General features: G+C 47.0%; 1 protein-coding gene across 1 annotated transcript; it reads right to left on the bottom strand.

Annotated features, from left to right (window-relative positions):
* Window positions 1-63: 63 nt before the first annotated feature.
* On the bottom strand, window positions 64-11,747 carry LOC147984176 (uncharacterized). Its single transcript, XM_087540996.1, has 3 exons — window positions 11,502-11,747; window positions 8,160-8,169; window positions 64-998 (listed from the first exon to the last, which is right to left on the bottom strand). Exons 1-3 carry the CDS (start codon window positions 11,745-11,747, stop codon window positions 64-66), a joined length of 1,191 nt encoding a protein of 396 aa, XP_087397122.1.
* Window positions 11,748-12,795: the final 1,048 nt, after the last annotated feature.

Below are 12,795 nucleotides of genomic sequence, written 5' to 3'. Positions count from 1 at the left end.
AGGAAGCTGCTGTTGTATAACAGGAGCAACACTCACTTTGGGAGGATAATTTGTATTGCTCTTCTAATAGTAGTTGTTGTAAGGAACAGTTGTCCTTTTTGCAGTTACAGCCACAGGTGGATGACAAGGTTCTACATCCCTAGCTAGCCAATAGGCATCTGTCAGAGTTTGAGGTCTCAAAGGTCTGATTTGGAATTTTATTCCTTCCCTTAAACCATTTACATAACATCTAACAAACCAAGATTCTCCTAGCTCTGGGTTTTCCTCTTGGACATCAGCCATGAGATCTTCAAACAGCTTTGTATATTCATACACACTACTGTTTGATTGCTTAACTGAATTAAAATTTTCAGTTAAGTCATATGAACCTTGTGTGGAGAATCTTTTAGTAACCTCAGTGCAGAATTCCTTCCATGATACTTTCTTCTTCAGTAAACCAGATCTTTTGAGCCATACATCTGCCTCACCAATCATATATAATTGTGCCAGAGAGACTTTATATTCTTCAGGTGCACCTGACATTTGAAAGTACTTGTTGCACTTCCTGATCCATCCCACTGGATCTTCTCCTTCAAATCTAGGGAAATCCATTTTAGGTCTTTTTGTTATGGATTTCATGAATTGACACTGCATATCTTGCTCATATGTTTTAGCATAACCCTGCCACAACTGCATGTCTCTGCTTTGGTGGTTGTACTGCTGAAAGGCAGGAGTATAAGGATGCTGTGAAGTGTTTACTGGAGTATCCAAAGGACTTGCCTGCTCTGTTCTGCCCTGCTGTTCATAACCAGGAGGAACTATTGGTTTGGTAACTCTAACTGGAGGAAGATTGTGGAGTTGTAACTCTTCCAGTTGCCTTGTTTTCTCTTTTTCTGCTTCCAATTGCTTCCTCAATTGCTTTGTTCGGAGTGCTTGGTTTTGCAACTGTTCTTGTGATACTGTGGGTGATTTAGGTCTCTGTTGGGAGCTGGAAGGTACATCCATAGTATTCCCATGAACTGAAAAATCGCAGTGGGGCACCCAACCCTAACCCAGACCGCCTAAGCTATCTACTGAGCCAGCCCTGTCCAAGACATGGGACGAAGGAGGCGCCAGCAAACCACCTTTGGAAGGATTGCTTCATTATGCAGGAGTTCAAGAATTCTAATGCTTTCCGGTATGATCACGGCTCCGGCGGTGGCTCAGGATCCGGGCCGGGTTACGGTGGAGGAAATTCCGGTTCAGGATTTAATGGTAATCCGGGCGGACATAATAATCAAAATAGTCAGAACAACCAGGGTGGTTACAACCAACAGCAGCAACCGTCAGGTTACCAGAGCAACCCAAAGCAGTTGAGTAGTGGGCAGTACCATGTCTTCACCACTAGCTTGGACAAGCGAGACCGGAAGGTTCAGAGGCGGGCGGTCAACTCTGTTGAACCGGCCATGCCCCGTTATCTACGCTGGTCTGAAGAGCCAATCATATGGAGCAGAGAGGATCACCCTCCCCAGGTTGATAATCCGGGTCAGTTGGCTCTGGTGGTGGCACCTCAGGTGGGAGGTTACAAGTTCACCAAAGTGCTCATGGATGGAGGGAGCAGCATTAATATCTTGTACTATGAGACCTTCCGTCGTATGGGACTAACAGATAAAAATCTCAAACCATCTAATACGGTGTTCCACGGTGTCGTACCTGGCAAATCAGCATATCCTGTTGGTAAGATAGCTCTGGAAGTGGCCTTTGGGGATGATCATGATTCCAGGTCGGAGACATTGACGTTTGAAGTGGTGAAAATCCAAAGTCCATATCACGCCCTGTTTGGGCGACCGGCCTACGCCAAGTTTATGGCACGACCCTGTTATGTGTATTTGCAGCTCAAGATGCTGGGTCACAAGGGGACAATAACGGTTCACGGAAGCCGCAAAATCGCTTTGGAGTGCAAGGAGGGAGATGCGGCCTATGCAGAGTCAGTTTGTGCCACCGAGGAGCTGAAGTATTATAAGGACAATGTTGATCCGGCGGACATGACTCCATTAAAAAAGCCAACTACGGAGCATGATCCGGCCCCGAAGTTCAAATCGGCAGCAGAAACTAAGCTTGTTGACTTCGTACCTCGCGATTCGTCCAAGCAGTTCAGCATCAGTGCCAACTTGGATCCGAAATAGGAAAGCGCGCTCATCGAGTTCATCCGTGAGAATCGGGACATTTTTGCATGGAAGCCCTCTGACATGCCAGGTGTACTGAGGCAACTCGCTAAGCACACCCTTAATGTGGATCCTAAATACAAACCGGTGAAACAGTTCCTCCGCCGGTTTAACGAAGAAAGACGCAAGGCGATTGGAGAAGAGGTGGCCAGGCTCTTAGCAGCTGGCTTTATTGTTGAAGTTTTTGACCCTGAGTGGCTTGCCAATCCGGTGCTGGTCCTTAAGAAAAATGGCACCTGGCGCATGTGTGTGGATTACACAGATCTTAATAAGGCTTGTCCAGCAGATCCTTTTGCCCTCCCCCGTATTGATCAAATTATTGATGCTACGGCGGGTTGTGAGCGTTTAAGTTTTTTGGATGCATATTCTGGCTATCATTAGATCAAAATGGCAGTTAAGGACTAGGAGAAGACGGTATTCATAACTCCCTTTGGAGCCTTCTGCTATGTGTCTATGCCCTTTGGGCTCAAGAGTGCCCAGGCAACTTATCAACGGTGTGTACAAAATTGTCTTCACAAGCAGATTGGCCGTAATGTACATGCTTACGTGGATGATATCGTGGTTAAGTCCAGGGAGAAGGAGACTCTGATTGATGATTTGAAGGAAACCTTTGATAACCTGAGGACATACAAGATGATGCTTAATTCGGACAAGTGTGTCTTTGGTGTACCGGCGGGCAAGTTATTGGGTTTTCTGGTGTCCAACAGGGGCATTGAGGCTAATCCGGAGAAGATCACAGCCATCACCTCCCTGGCTAAACCGAAGTGTATCAATGATGTTCAACGCCTGGCAGGCCGGATTGCCGCGTTAAGCCGGTTTATCAGTCGTCTTGGCGAGAAGGCAATCCCTTTGTATCCGATGCTGAAGAAGATGGATCAGTTTGTCTGGAGTTCCGTTGCTGATGAAGCATTTGAAGACTTAAAGCGGCAATTGGCCAATCCGCCTGTGCTCGCCGCTTCCATTGACAAGGGGCCGTTACTGCTATATGTTGCTGCTAATGCTCGTGCGGTCAGCGTGGCTATTGTGGTGGAGCGAAAGGAGGCAGGTAAGGAGCATCCGGTTCAACGTCCGGTCTATTATATCAGCGAGGTACTCATTGAGTCCAAGCAAAGGTATCCGCATTGGAAGAAGCTGGTGCATGGAGTTTTTATGGCAAGCCGGAAGCTTAAACAATACTTCCAAGGGCACCCAATTACGGTGGTCAGTTCTGCTCCTTTGGGGGATATCATCCAAAACCGGGAAGCAACTGGCCGGATTGCCAAGTGGGCTATAGAGCTTGGGCCGTACGGTTTAAAGTATGTGCCTCGAACGGCGGTTAAGTCTCAAGCACTTGTTGATTTCATCAATGATTGGACGGAAATGCAAGCACCTAAAGAAAAGCCGGATCACACATATTGGACCATCCATTTTGACGGATCCAGGCAATTGGGAGGCTCGGGGGCTGGAGTCGTATTAACTTCCCCACGAGGTGATAAGTTTTGTTACATTCTCCGCTTAATGTTCCCTTGTACTAACAATGCAGCTGAGTATGAAGCCTTGCTCCACGGTCTCCGGATGGCTAAGGAGATGAATCTAAGTCGAGTTAAGTGTTTCGGTGACTCGGACCTTGTGGCTCAGCAAGTATCTGGCACTTGGGACTCCAAGGACCCACTCATGGCAGCATATCGTCGTGAGGTGGATATTGTTGCAGGTCACTTTAAAGGCTATCAGGTGGACCACGTGGACTGGCGGAAGAATGAAGCGGCGGACGCTTTAAGCCGGCTGGGCTCTCAGCGCAAACCGGTCCCGCCCAATATTTTTCTGGATGTGTTGCACAACCCATCGGTCAAGATCCCTAGTGAAGCGGATTTGGCTATTCCTGATCCGGAGGCTCAATTGGTGGCAGCTCTTCATGTTATTCCGGATTGGACGCTTCCTTACCTGGCGTACAAGAACCGGGGCGAGTTACCAGAGGATGAGACTCTGGCCCGACAAATAATCCGGTGGTCCAAGTCCATGACTATTATCAATGGTGAGTTGCATCATTGCAGTGTGTCAGGGGCGTTTCAATGTTGTGTGTCTCCTGAAGAAGGCCGTGAAATTTTGCGTGAGATCCACGAAGGAGATTGTGGTCACCACGCCGGTTCAAAATCGCTGGTGGCTAAAGCGTTTCGCCATGGCTTCTATTGGTTAACTGCTCATGCTGATGCGGAGGATCTGGTCAGACGATGTGATGGTTGCCAAAAGTTTTCAAGACGTCCTCATGTGCCGGCTCAAGAATTGAGAATGATTCCAATTACTTGGCCGTTTGCGACTTGGGGGTTGGATATGGTTGGGCCTTTCAAAAGGTCCAAAGATAAGAAGACCCACCTCCTGGTGGCGGTTAACAAGTTTACAAAGTGGGTGGAGGCAGAACCTGTTAGCAAGTGTGATGCGGCCATGGCGGTTCAGTTCATCAAAAAAGTGATTTTCCGGTTTGGCTTTCCACACAGTATCATCACAGATAATGGTACCAATTTGTCCAAAGGTGCCATGAAGGAGTTCTGCGAACGGGAGCACATCCGACTCGACGTTTCATCGGTGGCACACCCACAGTCCAATGGTCAAGCAGAAAGGGCTAATCAAGAGATCTTGAGAGGCATCAAGCCCCGGCTTATGGTTCCTTTGCAGAGAACACCGGGTTATTGGGTAGAAGAGTTACCATCTGTGTTATGGAGCATCAATACTACACCCAACAGATCAACAGGATACACACCGTTCTTCATGGTTTATGGAGCGGAGATGGTTCTCCCCAGTGATATCCGTCATGATTCACCCCGTGTGGCGGCTTATGTTGAAGCGGACAATGAGACAGCACAACAAGACGCTTTGGACCTGTTGGATGAAGAACGTGACATAGCAGCTGCCCGCTCGGCGATTTACCAACAGAATCTTCGTCGTTATCACAGTCGCCGAGTCAGAACCAGAACCTTTCAGGAAGGAGATTTGGTGCTTCGACTCATCCAAGATCAGACTGATATGCATAAGCTATCCCCACCTTGGGAGGGGCCTTTCGTGATCAGCAAGAATCTGCACAACGGGTCATACTATCTGATCGATATTCGAGAGCATAAAGACTCACGTACATCAGAGGAGGAGACCAACAGGCCGTGGAACATAGCTCATCTTCGGCCTTACTATACCTGAGCCATTGGCTCTACTTATGTACATATTACGACAATGTATATATTATGATTAAATATAATAAACCGGAACCTCAGCTAAAGCGGGGTATCTGTTCTTTTACATCATGTGTGGTTACACGGAGTTGTTCTAAAGCGGCCTCCGGTTTACCCCTTGAGTTAGCTTTTCAAAAGCATCATGTTATATCACTTGGGGGCTTGGTCGTGTCCGAACCAATGCAATACCTCATGATAGGCGAGAGCCACCAGATCACTTGGGGACTTGGTCACGTCTGAACCAGTCATGCCTCTTGATCGGCCTAAGGCCACAGAATCACTTGGGGGCTTGGTCGAACCCGAAGCATTGCCCCACTTGATCGGCATAAATGCCACGGTTTCATTTGGGAACCTGGCTGACTTGAACCATAGCTACACCTATCGGGAGCTTGGTCGTGTTCGATCATGGTAACGCCATCTGATCAGCTCAAATAAGCCTCTTTTTACAAACGGTTTTGTCATTGCCTTTGCTTCACATTTTTCTTTGAAAGATATTTCTTTCTTTTTATTGCGTTTTTTAAACCGATAAAGTTTTAAGCCAGTTTAAACTGTCAATTGACGGAACACGGTTTATTTTAATCTGGAGACTATTTGCCCGGTTTGATTTTTTTGTTAACATCCTATTATGGAGTAACACGATGTTTATTATAACCCGGCACGGTTTACATGGTAAACCGGCATCATATATATATAGGAGCTGCTATCTCCTCCAACAGTGTGGGTTTATAAAACTCCGCTTCAAGATTGGCCAAGCCAACTTCACGCTCAATGATGGCAGGTATTATGTATCTCAAAAATTTGGTCATATACTTAAAAATTTCGGATGTTTTGATTTCATGTATGCACACATCATATTCCGCCTGACGGTACAACCGCGGTGGCACTTTAAGATTTTTTATTACAGAAAGTACTTTGGAAAGTTCATCACCCGAAGGAAGAGCAAGTTGCAGTAATTATGCACGAAGGCATATCAACATCAAAAGTATCAGCTAGCCTATTACAAGGCAACACGGTGCCTACAATAAGATCATTGTTTTTCGCAAGGGAGAAGCAGTTTTAAACCGGCTTCCGATTCAAGCTTGGTCACCAGCCTGGCCTGATGGTTGTGGATCATCCCGCGCCGCTTCAGCTTCAGTTTCTCTACCCAGCAGCTGAAAATCAACAGTTGTCCAGTCGATTCCCATTAATGCTTGAAAGACAGCTTCATCATGGATCAGCAACGATGGGTCAATATCGGGAGCGTAAGTATGCTTATGGATTGGAGGGATAAGATTTTCCGCTTCATGAATTGGTGCAGCTATTCGCTTGTTTTGATTGTCGTATTGGGCTTGATAATGAGACAAGTCTGCTTCTTCAGCCAATTGACAAGCTAGCGGACGCACCTCCCGGTTTATTGCTCGCAGATCTGCTTCACTAAAATCCGACCCGTCTTCCTTCAAGCTGGGATAGCCCTGAGCCGCTTCAATAGGATCAAAATCCGGCACCCAAGCTTTTGCCCAGATTAAGGCATTGATCGCACCGGTTCGAGCAGCAGATTTCTTCAGCTCTTCAACCCGGGCAGGAAGCACCGATAGTTTCATCAGAGTGTCCTGAATCAAAGTGGGCGCCGGCTTGTTGTGGGATGCAGTACAGATGATCCGTTGTGCACCAGTGTACAGTTGTTCGACCAACGTGTAGGCGGCTTTCAATTTCTTTCGCACATCTGACCCCAAGTGACCAATGCGTGTCCCTGAAATATCATAAAGGGTTAACAAACCGGCAGCTCTGTAAGACGGTAGAATCAATTCAGAAGTCAAACTGGCTTACCAAAGATAGCAGTGGTCATGGCATGCACGTGCCGCTTTATGCTGGTCAGTTCATCCGCCACCGGTTTTAGTGCAGCCTCGGCATCTTCTGCTCGTTTGATTAAAGCGGATTTTTCAGTGGCCCAATCCACCCGCTTCTTCTTGAAGCTGTCCTTAAGCTGTTCCATGGCGCTTAAAGCGCTGGTTAATTCCTCTTTTGCTTTGGAGGTTTCAGCTTGTTGGGATTTCAGATTATCTTGGAGGTCGGCGACTTGGCTTTCTTTCATCTTCAGCTCAGTCTGCATGCAGACAGTTATATGATTCAGCAAAACGGTACAAGGATTGAAGTACCAACCACATAACAAGTTATGCACTTGGCACTTGGGGGCTAATGCATATTCGATTTTCATCTTTCAATTGCTTGCAAAGTCCCAAGATCAATACAAGTATTCAACTTGGCACTTGGGGGCTAATGGCTATTTGCTCGTATATATTCTGATGCGGCGATCTCAATTACTTAAAGTCCCGGTTTAACTACGCTAAGTTGAACCGGCCCTTGGGGACTACATCAGCGAATTTCAAAGCATTAAGATTTATATTAGTAAGTCCCGGTTTGAAAGAAGATTACAAACCGGTCCTCGGGGGCTAGGAGCGTCAACAAGAATTGAAATATACAAACAGGAAAGAGCATATGGAAGTTACCTTATATTTATCTTTCATCATATTAACCAGACCGGCTTCATAGTCACGACTGGTATACAGCCGGTTCAGGTAGCCGGAATGGATATCTTGGGCGTTCAGAGCAGCGTAAGTCGCCAGATCAGCATTCCACTTGCCTTTGCCAAAGGCAGCAAATTCTTCCTTGGCAGAATGTTTGGACAAAGCGACGGGATTGCTTGGCTCTGTATGGCCAATGCCAGTAATGACAACCTCATCATCCTTGGTATCGCCGGTTTGCACTGGGGCTGTTGGCTTGTCAGTAGGCTTTGTTGGACCGGTGGATTTCTCAATCCGGATGGAGCTTGTGGGCTGATTGACAGGACTTGAGGTATCAATAGGTCTCTCTTCAGCAATAAGATCGTCGTCTTGCTACGGCGGATCATTGGGTATATCCTCACGAATAGCTGCTTCAAGATCTGGTGTTTTGCCCGGTTCAAGGACGGCATCCTCTTCGGCCGCTTTGTCCAGACGAGCCTTCTTGCTTGGCCTAGGCTTGGCCCTGAAAGGAATAACAAAATCAAATACAGCATATGTTCCAAGGCGATGTGCTGCAAATATTATGATAAGTATAGCTTACCCAAGCACCGTTTTGAGCGGTGGCAGCTGAGTAGCCGATGACTCGCCAGAGGATGAGTGGGAAGTAACCTGGTAATCGGAGTCAGATGGATTAAGAGGTTGACGAAAGCAGCCCGCTTTAGGACAAGCACTGACAAGCAAATTAGAGACCTCTGAACGGCGTTTCCGAACCGGACTGTTCGGTAAACCGGTGGAGGTAACTACCTGGCCGTTGTGCCGGGTTATGCGACGAGCTTCGTGCTGTTGGGTCTTCATAAGAAATTTGGGATCCAAATAAGTAAGAGGATGAGAAAATTTAACTTTCCGGTTTGCCTAGCGGATTTTTAGGGAAGGCAAAGGTTCTGAATCGGAAGAGAGAATAATTACCTCTGCAGCATCAGCATGGCTGGCTTCGGCATCATCCTGACAAATATCATCATCAATAAGATGCATGAAAAATAAGCCAAGTGAGTCAAGCCCTACCTCAAGGTCCGGATTATCCACATCATCATCAGGGGCCGGATTAGAGGATGCAGTGGTTCTTTTCCTGTGGGCAGTCTTCTTCACAGCTTTAGTCTTTTGCCGGGTTGCTCTTTCCGGTTTGTCTGGTTTTTCTGGTTTCTCCTGCGGCAGTTTCTTGCTCCAAAACGGATCATTGCCCTGGTTACACAGACACTGATATTAAACAATGACCAGATATATCAATAGAAGATTTAGCAAAAAGAAAAATCAAACTCTTACAGCTAGCGGTTTGTTGGTGGCACAGAAGGGAAGCAGGCCGGTCTTAGCACAGATGTGTTCCGGTTCATTCAGCATCTTATTCACAGCCTCTGATTTCTTCATCGGTGAGCTGGATGTTGGAATGTCGCAGTGGGTCATCAACGTTGCCAGTATACTCGCACATCAAACCGGAGCGCTGACTAAGGGGAAGTATGCTCCATGATATCCAACAGCGGGCGAGATCAACCCCTGTTAAACCGTTGGCCATAAAGGCTCTGAGCCTCGATAGTTGAGGAGCATATTTGCTTCTCTCCTGGGCAGTCAACCATTGCGGAAAGGGGTGTGTATTGTTGAGCCGCTCCGGACGAAAGCCAGGCAAGGGATTTTCACCAGCAGGGGGGTGTCTTTGCAATAGAACCATGTTTGATTCCACTCTTTGGGGTGGCTGTGCAGTTTGGCGTGAGGGTATGTGACCTCTTTCCTTTTCTGAATTGCCACGCCACCCAACTCCGTATTGGAGCCGTCAGTAAACTCAGTACGGCGGTTTAGATGGAAACAGTCTCTGAACAATTCCACTGTGGGCTCCTCTTGAAAGAACGCCTCACAGAGCACTTGGAAGTGACACATGTTTGTAACAGAGTTGGGGCCAGTATCTTGTGGATGGAGTTGAAAATCGGCTAAAACGTCCTAGTAAAATTTAGAACCGGGCGGCTTAAAGCCCCGGGCTAAGTGATCTACGAAAACGACGACCTCTCCTTCTTGAGGTGTGGGAGGGCATTCTTTGCCAGGAGCCCTCCAATGGATGGTATCTTTGCTGCCTAAGGCGCCGATCAGGACTAAATCATCCAGTTGAGTCTCTGTGACGCGAGAAGGAACCCAGTTGCACTCATATACTTGCTTGGCCATGATGAAATCTACAAGGTAGATGATCCCGGTTCAAAAATGCATTGATTAAGGTACATTGGTATGTGCAATGTTAAACCGGAGACAGATCTATCTAAACCGGAGTTTTATGAAGCAACAACATCTGGCGGTTCAACAAGGGGACTAATGATATATACCGGTTTGGCATTTTTTTCTACAAAGTTAAACCACCTGGTCTAAACATTGAAGCAGATGAGTAAGTTTACAGAAACAGATTTCACAAGACTTCTCTATAGCAACGGATCTGAAGCAAGTTCAGAAAAGAAGGAAAATATTCAAGGTTCAAAAAAGAACAGTACTGAATCAATGGACAGAGATACATATAGATCTATGGTCTTGAGGCATGAAACTGAAGGCGGATGCTAAAACCTACCGCTACACAGAGCAAGGATTCACAGATGCATCTAGGAGCTATCGTATGAACACGAAACAGGCGATGAACACTAGAAGAACATGAAACCCTAGAACAGATCTGTGTTGAAAAGAACAGAAGACTTACTGGAGATGAGAAAGACGCGGAAGGTTGCCGCGGTACTCTGGTGCGCCCAGGTTGATGCAGCGGCCAAGGTTGATGCAGAGGTTGACGGTGGCGGCGGAGCTCCAAAGCTGGGCGACGCGAGGAAGACGAAGCAGAAGGGCACGGAGGGGAAAAAGAAATGACCCTTCGGTCTTATTTATAAGGCAAGGGACAGGAGTCAGGCGCGAAAATCAAGGGACCGAGGGTTTGGGAACGAAGATGTCGCCTTAATTGTCGCAGACCTATTAAGGTCCTTTATAACAGGTGACGTCACGCCGGTTTACAACGACCAGAGAAGATGACATCACGGCGGTTCAACAAACTACAAGAAGATATTGAAGATGAAGATTTTTGCTAAAGGATTGACATGAACATGTTAAAATCAATCCGGGGCCTAATGTTGGGGATATTACTACTGGGCGTAAACCGGCCTATCTGGGCCGGGTTAACTTCGTCAGTAGTTAAGTATGTTACATTCCAAGAAGGCAGATGAGGGCTCAAGGCCCATGGTCGGTTCAAGGCCTGTAGCCGTAAACCAGCGTTGGTAGTTAACTTGTATTGTAAGTTAGGAATAAGTAGAGACTAAACCGGACGCATCTATGAGCCGGTATTGGGACTCTGTGAACCGACGGGCGTCATCCGTGTATATAAGGGGACGACCCGGCGGCGGTTCAAGGACAACAGACAACAACTCGAGACATAGGCGAAGCTTGTTTGCTCCCTAGTCATCGAAACCCCATCAATTCCATCACAACTAGACGTAGGCTTTTACCTTCATCAAAGGGGCCGAACTAGTATAAACTCTCTTGCGTCCCTGTGTCCGCTTTAACCCCTTCAAGCTAACCCGTCGCGATAGCTCCACGACTAAGTCCTTTCTCTAGGACATCTGCCGTGACAAAACCACGACAGCTTGTAACACTGAGTTTATAGTCGAGAGTTGTTTGCCCAGATCCAGAACAACCTGTTCAACATTGCCCACTTGAGTTGCAATTTCCCCTTGCTTAGAACTGATAGAGTGCACATCATCATGCAATTTGGCCATGTCAGCTTGCATATGAGCCTGGTCCTTCTGCATGATTCTCACATCATCTCTCAGGGATAACATGTCTTGCAAATCCGCCTCGTCGATCCCCTTTGCACGACCCATCGCCCTGATCTGAAGAAGAAGTAAGGAATTTTACCACAGAAATTCCCGCAACCTTTCCTCACTCCAGATCCTGCCGCCGCCTCGATCCACGCCGCCAAGGTACACGGATCAGTGCATCAGACGCGGAATTTTACCAATTGAGCAGTGAGCTCAACCAACCGCTCCGGCTCGACTGATCTGTACCCGGACATTACACCGCCTCCTACGCCGCCGTCGATCACCACCGGCTCGCCGCCATCGACACCAAAGAAGAGGGTGGGAATTGGGTGGGAATACTTGGAGGAGAACCAATTCTGCCACCTGAGAAACATTAGGGAGAAAATGGGGAAAACTCGCCCAGATCTAAGGTGTTTGTATTAGCTATATGTTTACTTAGCCAGCACGGCAATTCTCACAGAAGATTCTCTTTCAAGACAGCCACAACCCGACTGCTTTAATAGGTGGAGAGAGTGCTGGCAACAGCCAGAAAAGTAACAGTAACGGCAATGAAACGGTACAGTGAAATCTAACGGCTAGCGACACACACTGGAGAGGTGAGGAGCGATCTCAGCCATCCAACTACTGAACCTAACTGTTACACTATCTGAAGATATAACTGCAACCACAGCGAGCCTGACACACAGCCCTGATGACCGCATCTCCTTCCTCTTCCTAATTTTCCTCTGCTTTCTCTAGGAAGTAGCGGCCGTGACATGAGAGAGCAGCCTTGCGTCAAGAAAAATAATAGGTGGTCATTTCGTTTCAGAAAAAAAGGTAGTTTCTTTTAGAAGAGCAGTGGCGGAGCTGCAGACGGGCCATGTGAGAATACCTCTAAAATGTTGTTCTCTGGCCCAAATTTAGCACTACTCTTCACTGAATTTTCGTTGGGCAGGGAGGGCCATAGCCTGGTTTGGCCCAGCCTTAAGCTTCATCACCAGACAAGTTTTTTCTTTCTTTTGTTTCTCCTTGCGGGTTTTCTTCTTCTTTTTTTATTTTTCGTTATTTCCTTTATTTTTCGTTCTCATTTTTAGTTTTTAATTTCAATTTCTATTTTTATTTAATACTTTTT

This window comes from Triticum urartu, chromosome 2A (genome assembly GCF_056163025.1).
Source record: "Triticum urartu cultivar PI428250 chromosome 2A, HENAU_Tu73, whole genome shotgun sequence".
Lineage (NCBI taxonomy): Eukaryota > Viridiplantae > Streptophyta > Magnoliopsida > Poales > Poaceae > Triticum > Triticum urartu.
Note: the sequence above shows the minus strand (reverse complement) of the source record. Positions and strands in the feature narration are given on the sequence as shown.